This window comes from Miniopterus natalensis, chromosome 16 (assembly GCF_054644295.1).
Source record: "Miniopterus natalensis isolate mMinNat1 chromosome 16, mMinNat1.hap1, whole genome shotgun sequence".
Classification (NCBI taxonomy): Eukaryota; Metazoa; Chordata; class Mammalia; order Chiroptera; family Miniopteridae; genus Miniopterus; species Miniopterus natalensis.
The window spans coordinates 20895885-20909061 of NC_142096.1; the positions used below are offsets into that span (position 1 = coordinate 20895885).

The 13177-nt window shown below is 38.6% G+C and overlaps 1 protein-coding gene across 2 annotated transcripts in view; it reads left to right on the plus strand.

Moving 5' to 3' along the window:
* CHD7 (chromodomain helicase DNA binding protein 7) overlaps nucleotides 1-13177 on the plus strand; it is a 177761-nt gene that overhangs the window by 112185 nt on the left and 52399 nt on the right. For both annotated transcript variants that reach the window (XM_087825395.1, XM_087825396.1), the window contains exons 5-7: nucleotides 3804-3941; nucleotides 5010-5075; nucleotides 11055-11110. In XM_087825395.1, coding sequence (XP_087681521.1) covers nucleotides 3804-3941; nucleotides 5010-5075; nucleotides 11055-11110 — 260 coding nt within the window. The remainder of the gene's footprint in view (nucleotides 1-3803; nucleotides 3942-5009; nucleotides 5076-11054; nucleotides 11111-13177) is intronic.

The following is a 13177-nucleotide window of genomic DNA, read 5'->3' on the forward strand; positions in this document are numbered from 1 at the left end:
TTAAACTAGGACCTCTATGACAATAGTATTTGGACAATGTTAAGGGGATTTATTTACATGAGTCAAGAAAATTCTGTTTCTGTGTGTTTTTTCCCCACAAATACTGCTTCCATTTTTTTAGAAGTCTGTCTGTTTTAATACAGTTTCAAAAGGACTTTATGAAATACTAATTCAGGGTGTTTTCCCCCCCTGCATTTTAGTCATAGAAAATTGATAATTCAAATGAACATCGATGCATCCTTTCTAATTGGCTAATGCTTAACTGTTATGGGCTCCGCAGCTAATACAAGCAGCCACAGCAGCAGATCTGGCTCCGAAGGCAGGCCTTTCTCGGTGTCTTTGACACAGGAAGTGCTGCTGGACTGTTGTGTATTGTGTTCCTTCCTGTACCACATGCATAAAGGGCTTAAAGTTCTTGAGTTTTGTGATTGGTTTATTTAAACTTCAGTAAATGCCATATAATTTTAATGAACTCAAAATTGTATCACAAAGTGCTACAACAGTGAGATCGTGGAAACATTTAAATTTTCTCTTCAGTGTACCTGTTTTCACTATAAATAGCTTTTCTAAAGCAATCCAAGTTTAGCAGGTTGACCTATGATTTTAGTGTCCATTTAAAAGCTTTGAGTTCTAGTTTAAACGTAATTCTTACACTTCATGTTGATTCACAAAAATCTTTCAAATAGTAACATTTTAACAGACCATACTAAAGCATATCATATAATACATAATTTTATTTTATATTGGGAAATTTTAATAGAAGCTTTTGTACTCAAAATAAATGAACTTAAGATCAATTATTATTTAGAAACTGGAGAAGCCATATAACACTTAAATATTTCAGAAAGCTGAGTTCTAATTGTATTTTGGGTTTTTTACTATTATTAAGTGACCTCGTATCCATTACTAGCTAAGCCCATCACTAGTACATAGATTTATAATACAAGTTTGATACGAAGAGAAACTTCCATTATAAAAGTTATATTCACCAATATATAAATGTCTGTTTAAAAAGAGAAAATTCTCCTATATTATTGTACTGGAACATTTCTTTAATATCAGAATGGTGTTAGTGGATTTATCTGAGACTTATTTATGGGTGTTTAGTTACTTATGCTGAAAGAATACTCTGGCAATGTGGCCCCAACCATGGAAACCTGATAAGACATCATAGGTACATCATTAGTAACACATTAGTCCTTATAGTAATGACATAAAGATGAAAATATAGATTAATCCATTTCAATTTAGTTAAATTGATACATCAAACAAAATACAGACATTATGCTAAATATCACAAAATTAAAATTCTGTTCTTTTATTATCTTAAAGAAATTGGCAGTCTTCTTGAGAAGTGAGGGATGGTAAAGTGGCCATGAGCAGGAGTTAGCCTAGGTCAGCTTTGGGAAGGGAAAAAGGGAGCTATACAAAGTAGCCTTGTAGCCTTACCGTTTTCTGATTTTTCTTTGGAAAGGTGGAGCTAATTAATGATGACTTTAATTCTACTAATTGCATTTGGCATTAATATGTACCATGCACTGTTCTAAATGCTTGAGGTGAATTCCCTTATGCGATCTTCACAGTCTACTCATGAGGTAGTTACTATCATTAACCCATTCTACAGACCAGGAAACAAAGGTCCACAACATAACTCATCTAACGTCACAGAGTGAGAGTCTGGGCTCATTTAAACATGGGCATTCAGCTCAAGAGCCTACAGCGTCAAATTGCCCCCCATTATGTGGAGAGGAGTGACAGATGGCAGAACCCCTGCTGGTTTTTGCCCCATTTTGACCTTGAATTCACTGTTCTGGGCAAGGCTGACGAGGGAGGGTCAGAGGAGGGATTCCCTCTGGTCTAAGCCACTGGGAAGTCTGTTATACCAAATACCTGTGTCAGAAAGGTGTTTTATGTCTTCGCAGCCGTGACAGTGTAAGGAAGGCTAAGAGTTCACAGTCTCGAGCTACCCATTTGATGGTCATAGTACACTGAGTTTGTATTTTGAGCTGCCTGAGATCCCCTTTTGAGAGCAGAGACTTAATAAAAGTCAGTCCTACTCTGGGGTTTGTTTGTTGGTCCTGGCATAAGCTACATAGGTGCTGTGTCTGAACCTCCTTGGGTTCACATGGTTGGGCAGTTTGTCTCTCTGTCTGACTATCCAAATTTAAAATCCACCGGGCTCTTTAAAAATTTTATTTCATAATTCTTAGGAAAAAGTTTGAGTTACCTCTGTTCATATTTTTATCTCCTATGCGCTTTGCAAACTCATTTGTAGGTTGTAATCTTGCATTTATCAGCCATTTAAAATGTCATTTTGGAGTTATCTTAGATTTTATCACAACACATTAATGAAAAGATTATTTTCTCCCCATTTTTAATTAACTGACAAAACTAATTTTTTATCAGAAAGATTAAACAATAAGAATTATTTTGAACAAAATGTGTAAAACCCTTTACCTCTGCCTCATTTACTTCCCTCCCCAGAATTAACAGCTATCAACAATTTATTGTGTGTGTTTTCACATTTTTTTGTTGTTATTGGAAACATACAGGTTATACATTCATTTTTTAGCAAATATTTATTGAGTCATAAAGTAAACAAGACAAACCATGTCCTTGTCATGGGGAGTTTATATACAGGAGTGAGCAAAAGTAGATTTACAGTTGTTAGTACACAAAACAGTTTATTCTTGTATTATTATTTATTAATTATTATTTATTTGTATTATTTGCCTTATTATTATTATTTCATATCCTCACTAACAATTTATGTTTTAGGTAATGATGGCTGGTAACTTAAACCTACTTTTGCCTATCATTGTATTGATAATCCACACATACAAATAAATGCACAAGGTTTTTTGTTATCTTAAATAGAATTATAAGCTACTTATTATGTGACTTGCTTTTCTTTTTCACAGTTTCTCTTGCACATATTCTGAAGCTACATAGCTTATTAGAGGTGCCGTTGCTGGGTCCAGGGTGGGCATGTTTTAAATTTTCATAGATACTGGCCACACTGTCCTGCAGAGATATGCAGGGTTCTGTTTTGATCACTGTGATGGGAAAGGATCCCATTTTGCTAATAATCCAACTAATACTAGCTGTTACGAGTCTTTTACATTCTAATCAGTGTGGTAAAGAAAATTTTAAAAACAAAATTACTTTTCATAGCCATTCGTTATTAATTCTGATATTCATTCCTTCATCTCTTCAAAAAAATTCCGACTGTTTATTTTAGGATCAAGATGAAAATGCAAGCCTTCTGTTTAAATGGCCCTCTGAAATATTATTGGTGCCTTGGATAATATTATAATAGTATTTATCTAGAACTTTATAATCAGAAGATAGTACAGATTATCTTCCAATGCCCACCCCTATTTCCTTTATAGTCATTGGCCACTATGATGTCTTATGTGATTTACAGGGTTAAAGCTAGCTTCTCTTCAAGATGAGTATTATTTTTTTAATCCTCACCTGAGGATATTTTTTCCATTACTTTTCAGAGAGAGTGGAAGGTGTTGGGGGGTGGGGGGGAGAAACACCTATGTGAGAGAGACACATCGACTGGCTGCCCCCCACACACTCCCTGACCGGGCCGGGGGTCAAGCCTGCACCCGAGGGATGGGCCCTTGGCTGGAGTTGAACCCAGGACCCTCAGTCCAATGGCCAATGCTCTAACCACGGAGCAAAACCGGCTAGGGCTAAAATTAATCTTTAAAAATACGCACCTCGCCATCCTGAGAAGTTGTAAAGCGCACCAGCGATGGCATTGGGCTCACTTTGTTGGGTTTGTGTTCCAGAAGAGACGGTCCAGCAGGCAGGTGAAGAGGAAGCGCTACACGGAAGACCTGGAGTTCAAGATTTCCGACGAGGAGGCAGAGGATGCGGACGCTGCGGGGAGGGACTCCCCCTCCAACACCTCGCAGTCCGAGCAGCAGGTGAGCGTCCGGGTGTGTGTGGCTCTCGCCGCAGCTGGCACGATGACTGGGAATTTTGTAGCCGGAACCCAAAAAGTGCAACTGAAGCGCTGGAGTTGGAGCTGGGGAGCATTCGTCTAGCGTCGGTGAACGTGCTACGGGAAACGCGCTGTTTAGCAGCGTCTTTAAAAAGGCCTTGTTCGTGGAAATGTATTTTTATACAAGCCTGTGATATGTAATTTGACACAATTTTGGAGAATTAATGGTCTGTGTTGAGGAAGAGTCAGAACCAGGATGCGAGGAGGCTGAATTTACCTCTGAGAATTCAGTGCTGTAGCTTCTGAGACTTTAATAAACCACTCAGGCTTGTCTCCTGCTGCTAGGCACTGTAAGAGCCCCTTTATGAAATTATTGCCTTGTAGTACCCAGCAGGGCACACTTTATTCTCTGTGCAATGTAAATGATGTATAAAATAGTTTGTATAAAATATGGGTAGTAACACAGGATTGATTATCATAAAGATCTTTTAAGGAAAAATAATAATAATGCCCCTTTCTTACCATTACTGTTCTTTAGTTAACAAACTGGTAACCCATTGGAAAGCATATTAACTGGAGTTTTGTGTTTTATTTGGTAATCTGTGCTATGTTAGATTGTTATGGAACGTTTCATGTGACCTCCATAGATAAAAACTGCCTGCAATAACAACAGAGTGATGAGTGCATTTACCCCATGGGTACAGATGAAGAAAGGTTGTGTTTTTGGCTGCTCCCATGCAGAGATGATTTTCTTTTGGCAGCTGGAGTTTCTGAATGCTCTCTGGCTTCAGGGATCTGTGCTAGACCACATAATTAAACCACATAATCACGAAGTTATAAACACAGATCTTCCTTTTGCCTTTGTGCAGAGTGGGATTTTTTGTTCTTTTCAATCATATTTTTTCCCCACTGCGACTTTGTACCCAGTGTTTTAAAGGATATGAACTTAAAGGGTATGGAGGTAGATGCTAAAAGGGAATGATTTCTTGCTTTTATAGCTTATAACGAAATATTTTCCATTTGGATGGATTCATTCCATTTTGTTTTTTAGGAATCTGTTGATGCAGAAGGTCCAGTGGTAGAAAAAATCATGAGTAGTCGTTCAGTGAAAAAACAGGTAAGCACCATTTGGAGTGATTAAAACCTATAGTGTATGTATGATTTTTAAATTATTTTTGGCTTTATAATTTTCTTTGAAAATTTTACTATTGGAAAATAATACTTCTGGTGATAATGCTAAAAGTATTTGATGTATAGCCCAGTGTAAATCTTTGGGATATTCAGCCCCAAATTAAATTAAAATATATCAACCAACCAGTGCTTTATTATACCATTTAGAGTAGGCAAGAAACTCAAAAGTTTCAAATAAATGTGTAGGACTTTCAGGGTTATAGGCTGCCTTTTTCATAAATATTATTCATAAAAATCATAAACATGAATTGCTCTCTCATTACCTTAGGAAGAAGGTTTCTTGCTCTCCCCTGCCTCCCAATACCCCATGGTGGTTTATCATTTTAGGGAATAGGTGTTTTCTCATACTTTTCATATACAATTAAAACATTCACTGATATATTTTGTCAGTGTGAAGGTGACATACAGAACTATTTTCAGTGTAATTTTTGAAGGAAGATAATACGACATTCTTCAAAATTATTAAAAAATTCATGCTGATCTGCAAAAGCGAGTTCTAAGTACCTGTCATTAGTCTGATGACTTTGTTGTTGAGGGACACATACTTTGTGACAGAGAATTTCAGTAACACTGTGTTTTCCTTTACTAATTGAGATTCCTGATTTCATCCCAACCATCTCTCTTCTTGCCCAGTTTGAGGAAATGCTTGATTCAGTTTGAAGAATTGCGTAGGCATCCAGGTGCATTTACATATTCCAGCATATGGCTTTTGGTGCCTCTGGAAAGTGGTCTTCTTTAGATACAGGTGTCAGTCAGTCTTTCAGCTTGAATCATTGTCAAACGCACAGGTCTGTCTTTTTATTTGCGTTCACGGTGGGTAGAAGTACAACCTCATTGTTTTGACACATAAAATCAGTTACTGTTTTTTTTTTTGAAGTAAAATATATGCAAAGCGTAACTTCCCATTGAAAGGGATAGGTATGGAGGGATTATGGGACTTAAAGTGAGATCCCGGGCTTATCAAATAGGAAACCTTTACCATTCAAATACTACTATCTAGATAAGGGATAACGAACGTCTGGCCCAATTATTTGGTCTGGCCCTGCCAGGGCAATTGCCGCAGGACTCGAAATTCAATAAATATAGGAGCTTTTCTCACAGCTAATTTTTAAGTTGATAATTTTCTATGGCCCTCGAATGATGTTATAAATATCCAAATGGCCCTTGGCAGAAAAAAGGTTTCCCACCGCTGATCTAGATAGGCTGAAAATGGTATCGCCCCAGCAGTAAACTTCTCTTTACTCTATTGCAATACTCTTTGCTTTTGTATTATTCACATTCAGATTGAGTGTAGAGGGTGTGGAGGGGTATGTGGAGTGGCTGTCTGGTGACTCTTTGAACATGCCAATTTCCTCTCTGATGAATTAAATCTCAACCAAATTTCCCACCTGTTCAAGCAGAAATGAGTACTACTTAACTCATTAGAAAGGTTGTGTTTTTTGTCCTACTAATGATTCTAGAACTGTTAATTTGTGAATTGTAGATATATGGTAAAAATTTAAATACTTGACACGCTTTAAAGAATAACCCCCTTCACGGAACTGAAGTGACTTGTTTGAGTAAATAGCGTGTGGTGTGGGTGGGATATATTAATTTTCATTCAGTTAAAAGTGCTTCGGCAGGCATACTCAGCAGGTTTGGGGGGTTGAAATTATAATTAGCTCTATTATTCAGAGCTACTTAGACTATGCATTATGTAGGACATTGCTTTTTTTCCTTCTGTTTTGCCCACTTGAGGGCTTTCTTTTCTTTTTTTTCTCTTTTTACTTTAAAAAGAGAGGTACCCAGAGTTTAGGAATGAGTATTACCATTTACAGACGACCAGGTTTATCTTATCATAGAAATTTAATATTACTATAATTCTATATGAGGGTGGAGTATTGTTGACTTGGTGAATTTTAGGATGGAGAAAATTAATGGAAAAATTTCTCTGGAGGGGAAGATAGGCCTTTGAGGTATGATTAAAATAAAGAGGAGATGTGGAGCTCATTGAATTGCTTGAAAATTACCGGTATTTCATACAGGACAATAATAAAAAAAAACAACAACACACATTAGAAGGTTGTACACATTAGCAGGTACTAACTTTTTAAACTGCTAATGTTCTCGAAATAGTTATGTTAGTGATCAGTTTTAATAACGGAGGAAAGTGTGGCAAATAGAAACAGGGAAATTTGAGATTTTCCTGTGGATTCTAGCTATGCCTGCTGGCCTGTTTCCTGTTACCATGAATAATTGAAGAAGTAGCTCTGAGAAGGTGCCTTTATCTCCCACTGGCAGCGCTATAGAAACTGGCCATGAGCTCTCTGAGCTGACCCTGCTGACACATAGTGGGGACTCAGTTAATGGCTTTCAGAGTCAGCTGACCTCATCACTGTAGCCCGAAGGGATGATCTGTTACAATGGATTCTGCAGACTCCCAGAGCTCCTGGCAACCCCCCCGCCCCCCCAATTCAGCACCTCCTGTTAAATAGGGGCAGCTCAGGTGTGTATGTTGCCCCAAACCCAAATTAATGTGGGTGAGACCCAGTGCAAGGGGTATATAGTTGATGCTCGAATTTTGAGGTAGATTTAAGAATGGACTTTTGGGTAGCATCAAGGTTAATTCTTTCGTTTTCCACATTCCATCGTCAGGTAGCCCTTTCTGCTTTGAGGAGAACTCAAGCCCTTTCTGTATCAGAAGGTCAGAATTGTTTCAAAAGTCAATTCTGACTGTTTCTTAAAATTCTTTATTTTTCTTTGCATGATAATATTTTCTTTCTTGAGAGCTTATTTTAAATTCCAAGGTGCTTGCTTGTTTTAATCTTCTTTAGCTGAACTCAGTAGCAAAAACCCCCCAAAAACAGAGTATAAGGAAGGCAAAAGTCTTCATCCCATATGTTCTGATGCCCCTATTTTCTCCGTGCGGAAACCTGTGATTTGGTGTCTCTGATGGAATATGTGGTGGGTTGGCCCAGAAGTAGGAGGGGCTCATACCTTTGTGATACTTTACTGAGGTACTTTCTCATTCTTTTGTGCGTTAGGATAGTTTTTTTCTTTTTTATGTACTCCAGTGTAGCTTTGTTTCTCCAGGGTGACTGCCTAGTTCACTAATAAGTTGCTTAGGAAAGGCCATTCATTCTTCCAGGCTAGGTGGCTGGTTTAGGGTCCAGGTGACTGGAGGAGTCACTTTACTGCCTGATCAGGGTTTCTGGTTCATGTGACAGTGAGACAAGAGTGGCTCAATATGTTTAGAACTGTAATGATCCTATGAGTAATAAGGATTTTGATAGACTAGTTTTGGAGTCTTCTGAAAAGATAAACCCTTTTCTTAAATTATTCTGTTGAACATGTAAAATTACTTTAGAGGGCTGTCATATTTAATGGTAACTGTACCAAGGGATAAAGTCCACTGGATTTTGTGTGTGCACAGAAATAGGTCTTGACTCAGTTATTTATTGTGTATGCTTTTTATAAAGTAGCTTCTGCAAATTAAGGCATTGGGGGTAGGGGTTGGAGCTGTTTTCAGCTGTCACCAGAGGCTGGTCAAACTGACCACCATTTAGAATAATTAAAATAATGCTCCTGAGGGCTTATGAATTTTCACACTCTTGTTAATTGTTTAGCTATTAGTAATGAGGAAGAGGTCAGCATGGTCATATTTATGTGAAATAAATGTTTCAAAACAGTTCTGTTTCTAGTTCTAAGGGCAAGAAGGTAATTCAGTGTGTAGTCAGTTAAAGCACAGACTTATAATTTGGGACATCCAAAAGCAATGGGCCCTAGGGACAATTCTGCACCAGCTCCAAGTGCTACTAAATGAGGCCTTGGAACCTAATTGCTTCTCCAAGACTGCTGTAGGCCTCTTGTTAGGCATCTCCAAAGAAGGTTCCCAGAGGAATAGCTGATCATGACAAGAAAATGGGTATTAACGAGAGTCAGGGACAGACAGTTGATGGTTGTGAGAGTCGGAGCTTTCTGGGAACAGAATTGAGACAGAATGAAAGCAATCTGTTGTTCAAGAGCTGATCCTGTGTGCTTTGGTGCTCATTTGGAAATTGTGGGACAGTGAGACCACTTAGAGTGAGATGGAAAGGAGACAGGACAGGAGGAAAGGTCGGGAAGAGGGGGAATCAGGAAATAGTAGAGCAATGATAAAGCTTGTCTTTCTACCACCTCAAACACACATAATTTTGAAAAACCCTTTCAGAATTGAAAAACATGTAGTTAGTGTCAAAAGAGTAAAAACAGCAGATCAGACATTTGAATTCCATTCTAGGCTTCAATTTCATGATGTGCTCTGAGAAGTGTCAGAAGGTGTAGGCTCACCTGGGCTTTCCATTGTCCCTTGTTGTCTGCTGTCTTGTCTTTGCCTTTCTACCAGAGTCTCCGGTTCTGCACAGAGATAACATACCTTGAGATCACTGCTGGATTGTGGTAGTAGAATGGCGTAATACTGGGGCTAGGAAAAAGTAAGGTGGGCCCTAGGTGGATTGTCACTAGACTTGGCTAGACTACATCTCTAAATTAATTCCAGGTTTATGTTGCTGGCTCTTGAAGGCATGCAGCAGACATTTCATTTTAGACAACTAAAGGTCTGAAACATAGACGGTGTTCTGAATACATTGGTTTAAGGAGCTGTTTTATGGTTATGACCATTTATAGATCCATAGGGCAGAACCAGGTATTAATGGGTTTTGACCACACTCCTGAGTACTATCCTCTTGATGATCTTTAGGCAGGTGGAAAAGCTGTTTTAAATTTAGGTTTAACTGATACATGTGAGAGTTTGGAAGAAAAGTTTCAAGTTCACAATCTCTGGTAATAGTTTGAAGGGATTGAGGGAAACTATAGTCTCTTTGAACAGATCCTGTGTAGCCTGTCATCCAGTTGAAGTCTGCTCCTTTATTCGTCTTCTCTCGTGTTACTACTCGCCTTAATTTCTTTTTGCAGCATTTCTTAGACAGCTTCGCCAAATGTGACCCTCAAGGCAGGTTTGGGTGCTCTTGTGAGAGTGTAAAACCGATTCCTAAACATCTGTAAGTGGTGTTTATATTTACATCCCTGACTTATCTGATCAAATGTTCCAGAAGAAAATTACATATTATGACTTGTTTAATAGCCTAAAACCAAAAGGAAAAACATATTGAAAGAGATGTTTCGAGTGTCACGTGAGTGGTACCTTCTGCATCCACTGCAGTCGGCAGGATGAAGGGAGATGTTACTGATAACGTGACCATGGGACTCTCGATTTGGCTGGCGTTCATCACAACGTTAACCTTACCTCAGTGTAGTATTTGGAGTGTTAATTTTATTTGGCTGCTATGTATGTGAGACATCTTGTCTGAGAGATTTTAATTGTGCCATTGAGTAAAACTAAAACTGAATCGTGATGCACTGAAATTACAGCGTAAGCACAAGGTTCAGTTTTATATGGTTTCTTGTTTAGAGTTATTAACTATATGGAGGAATAAATGTCTTTTAAATATTTTAAAACATTACAAAACCCACAATGTAAAGTTGCCATGAGGCAGCCAAAAATAATACATATGGCATTCAGGAGAGCAGTTGCTAATTGGCTGCTGCCTGAGAAAATGGTACACTTGGCGTCTACTTAACACTGTGGGTTTGGCAGAAAGCCAGATTTGGGGTCAGGTTGTTGTGAATGAAGCTGCATGTGGTTAGGGAGGAGTTAAAATGATTCATGTCTTAGAAGCTGTAGCACGTCGAGCAACGTGCGAGGGCCTGAGTGTGTCGGTCTACAACTCACTGCCGCCCACCAGCTTACGATGTGATCATCTTTACAGGAACCTCCTGTGCTGCTTCTGTCATTCCTGTTTCATGTGCATATGGGAGTAAGTCATTACTTCTGGAATATTCTAGTAGATGGTTTTAAGTATGTGCCTGAAATTTTCTTTTGTTGCAGAAGGAATCTGGAGAGGAGGTAGAAGTTGAGGAATTCTATGTGAAATACAAAAACTTGTAAGTAGATTTTTGATTTTTTTTTTTTTTTAAATTGGGGAATATATTTTCAAAGTACTGAACAATGGTTTAAAAATATTAGGAAAATAAAAAATAATTGGGAATTTGGAAACTGGTATGAATTATTTAGAACTTTGAAGACCATTGCCTAATAACGTTTGATATTTTACGAATTTAATTTTTCTGGAAAATGTGTAATGGGTGGAAAAGTTGACTAACTTTCGTGTATAGCCAAGAAGTTCTTTTTGGAGGGGATAAAAACTCATGCAGTAAGAGGAGAGTGAGTAGCAGTACTTGCCTGTCCCCTGAGAAGGAATTTCCCTCTGTGGGGCTTCCCTTCCTCCCCCGCTCTGTGCGTGGGATGCCAGACACTGGAGACGAGAACCCCACTGTCAGGCCAGAGCTCTAGAGAATCATGACACCACTCACATGTTGAAATGCAGTGAGCTGTGTTTATCTGTTTTTGTTTCTAATTTTTGTTTAATGAATTTGAATTGTATAACTTTTAAAAAGCTGAATTGAACGTAGGCAGTTTACTGGGACCAAACACACATTTTGATGAGATGGCATTGCTCCAAGGATCAGTAGTCATCCTGCTGAAGACGACTGAGGCCATTTTCTAGCCTAAGCAACAATCGGAGAAGAAAGACACAAATACTCAATGATAACAGAAACATTAAATTTGCTACAAACATTTTAAGGGAAGGAACTCAAGTACCATGTTGATAAATTCTAGGATTTAAAGAGAGGCTTTTTGGTGTTACTGTCAAGACAGCGTAAGAAAACTCACCCTACCCTAGATCATGAACGTGCCAGGCCTCGTGCCTCCTGTCATTCTCTGCTGTTGCGCTTGGCATTGTGGTAATGAGCTGGTGCACTTCTGAAGTTCTGTGAGCAAAACCTTTTACCAAGTAAGATAAGGAAGTCTCTTACCAGTTTACTGCAAGAGTTCTAGGAAATAACAGAGTCTGGCAATAAAACATGCTCGGTAAACATTAGATGTCATCATCGTTGGACTCAGAGCATGATGAGTTTACAGTGATGGAAATTATGAGTATGACATGATTTTATACAGTCATATAGAGAAAGTGGTAGGGGGTAGGTAAGGAGGAGATAATGAATTAAGCCCGAGAGGGAGAGTGAACTCTCTGTACATTTATCAGATTAAACTCAGAGCAAATATGTGTAAGTATCGATTGCCATAAAAGGACACTAAATAGGCATCTACCAAATCAGTGTGGGTCAGTGGGAACTGGGGTGCTGGACTCATAGGAAACATCTAATCTGGCCTGTACGCAACCCCAGAGGAGGTCACGGTATTTTTGACCAGGGACCACTGCCAGGCCAGGGGAGACCAGCCATCCTTAGCCAGTCGTATGAGAGGAGGCACAAAGGTGGTTCTAAAACATAGTTTCCTACTGGACATTATTGAGATCTAAAGGAGATTAAAATTTCCATAAGATCAACAGTTTCTGTGAACCTTTTACTTTGACATAATTTCAGATTTACAGGAAAAATGCAAAAATAATACAAAGAATTTTTCTTTTTATAATTAAAAAGTATCTTGTAGAAAGATACTTTGAGATTATTAAATATGATAATGGCTGCTAAGTGGCGACTTACTAATGTCATCACTCCTTCTAAATTTGTTAGTTGGGTTTCAACTATAAGGAGGAACTTTACCTTTCTACCCATTTGTTTATTTACAGCAGTGTAGACTTGTGGCATTTTACTTTATCGCAACAGGTTGTAACTCTCTATTATCATATCATTATTTACTTTGCTCACAATATCCCAGGTTTGGCCATGGGGAGCCCCTTCCAGCTGGCTTGTCCTGTCCTCTTAGAGCTCTTGCTTGCTTTCCTGGTACAGGAGGATACTCCAGACTCACCTTGTAGCTTTCCTACGTGTGCTCATTGCTGGGGAGTCATTTCTGGGCTCTCTCAGCGGATAGGTCTAGGAGGGGTGTGCTTATGTCCGTGTACACTTATGTGCATGGACATGTGTATGTATATATGATGTACATACACACACGTTACACACACACATGTTAATTACATAGACACA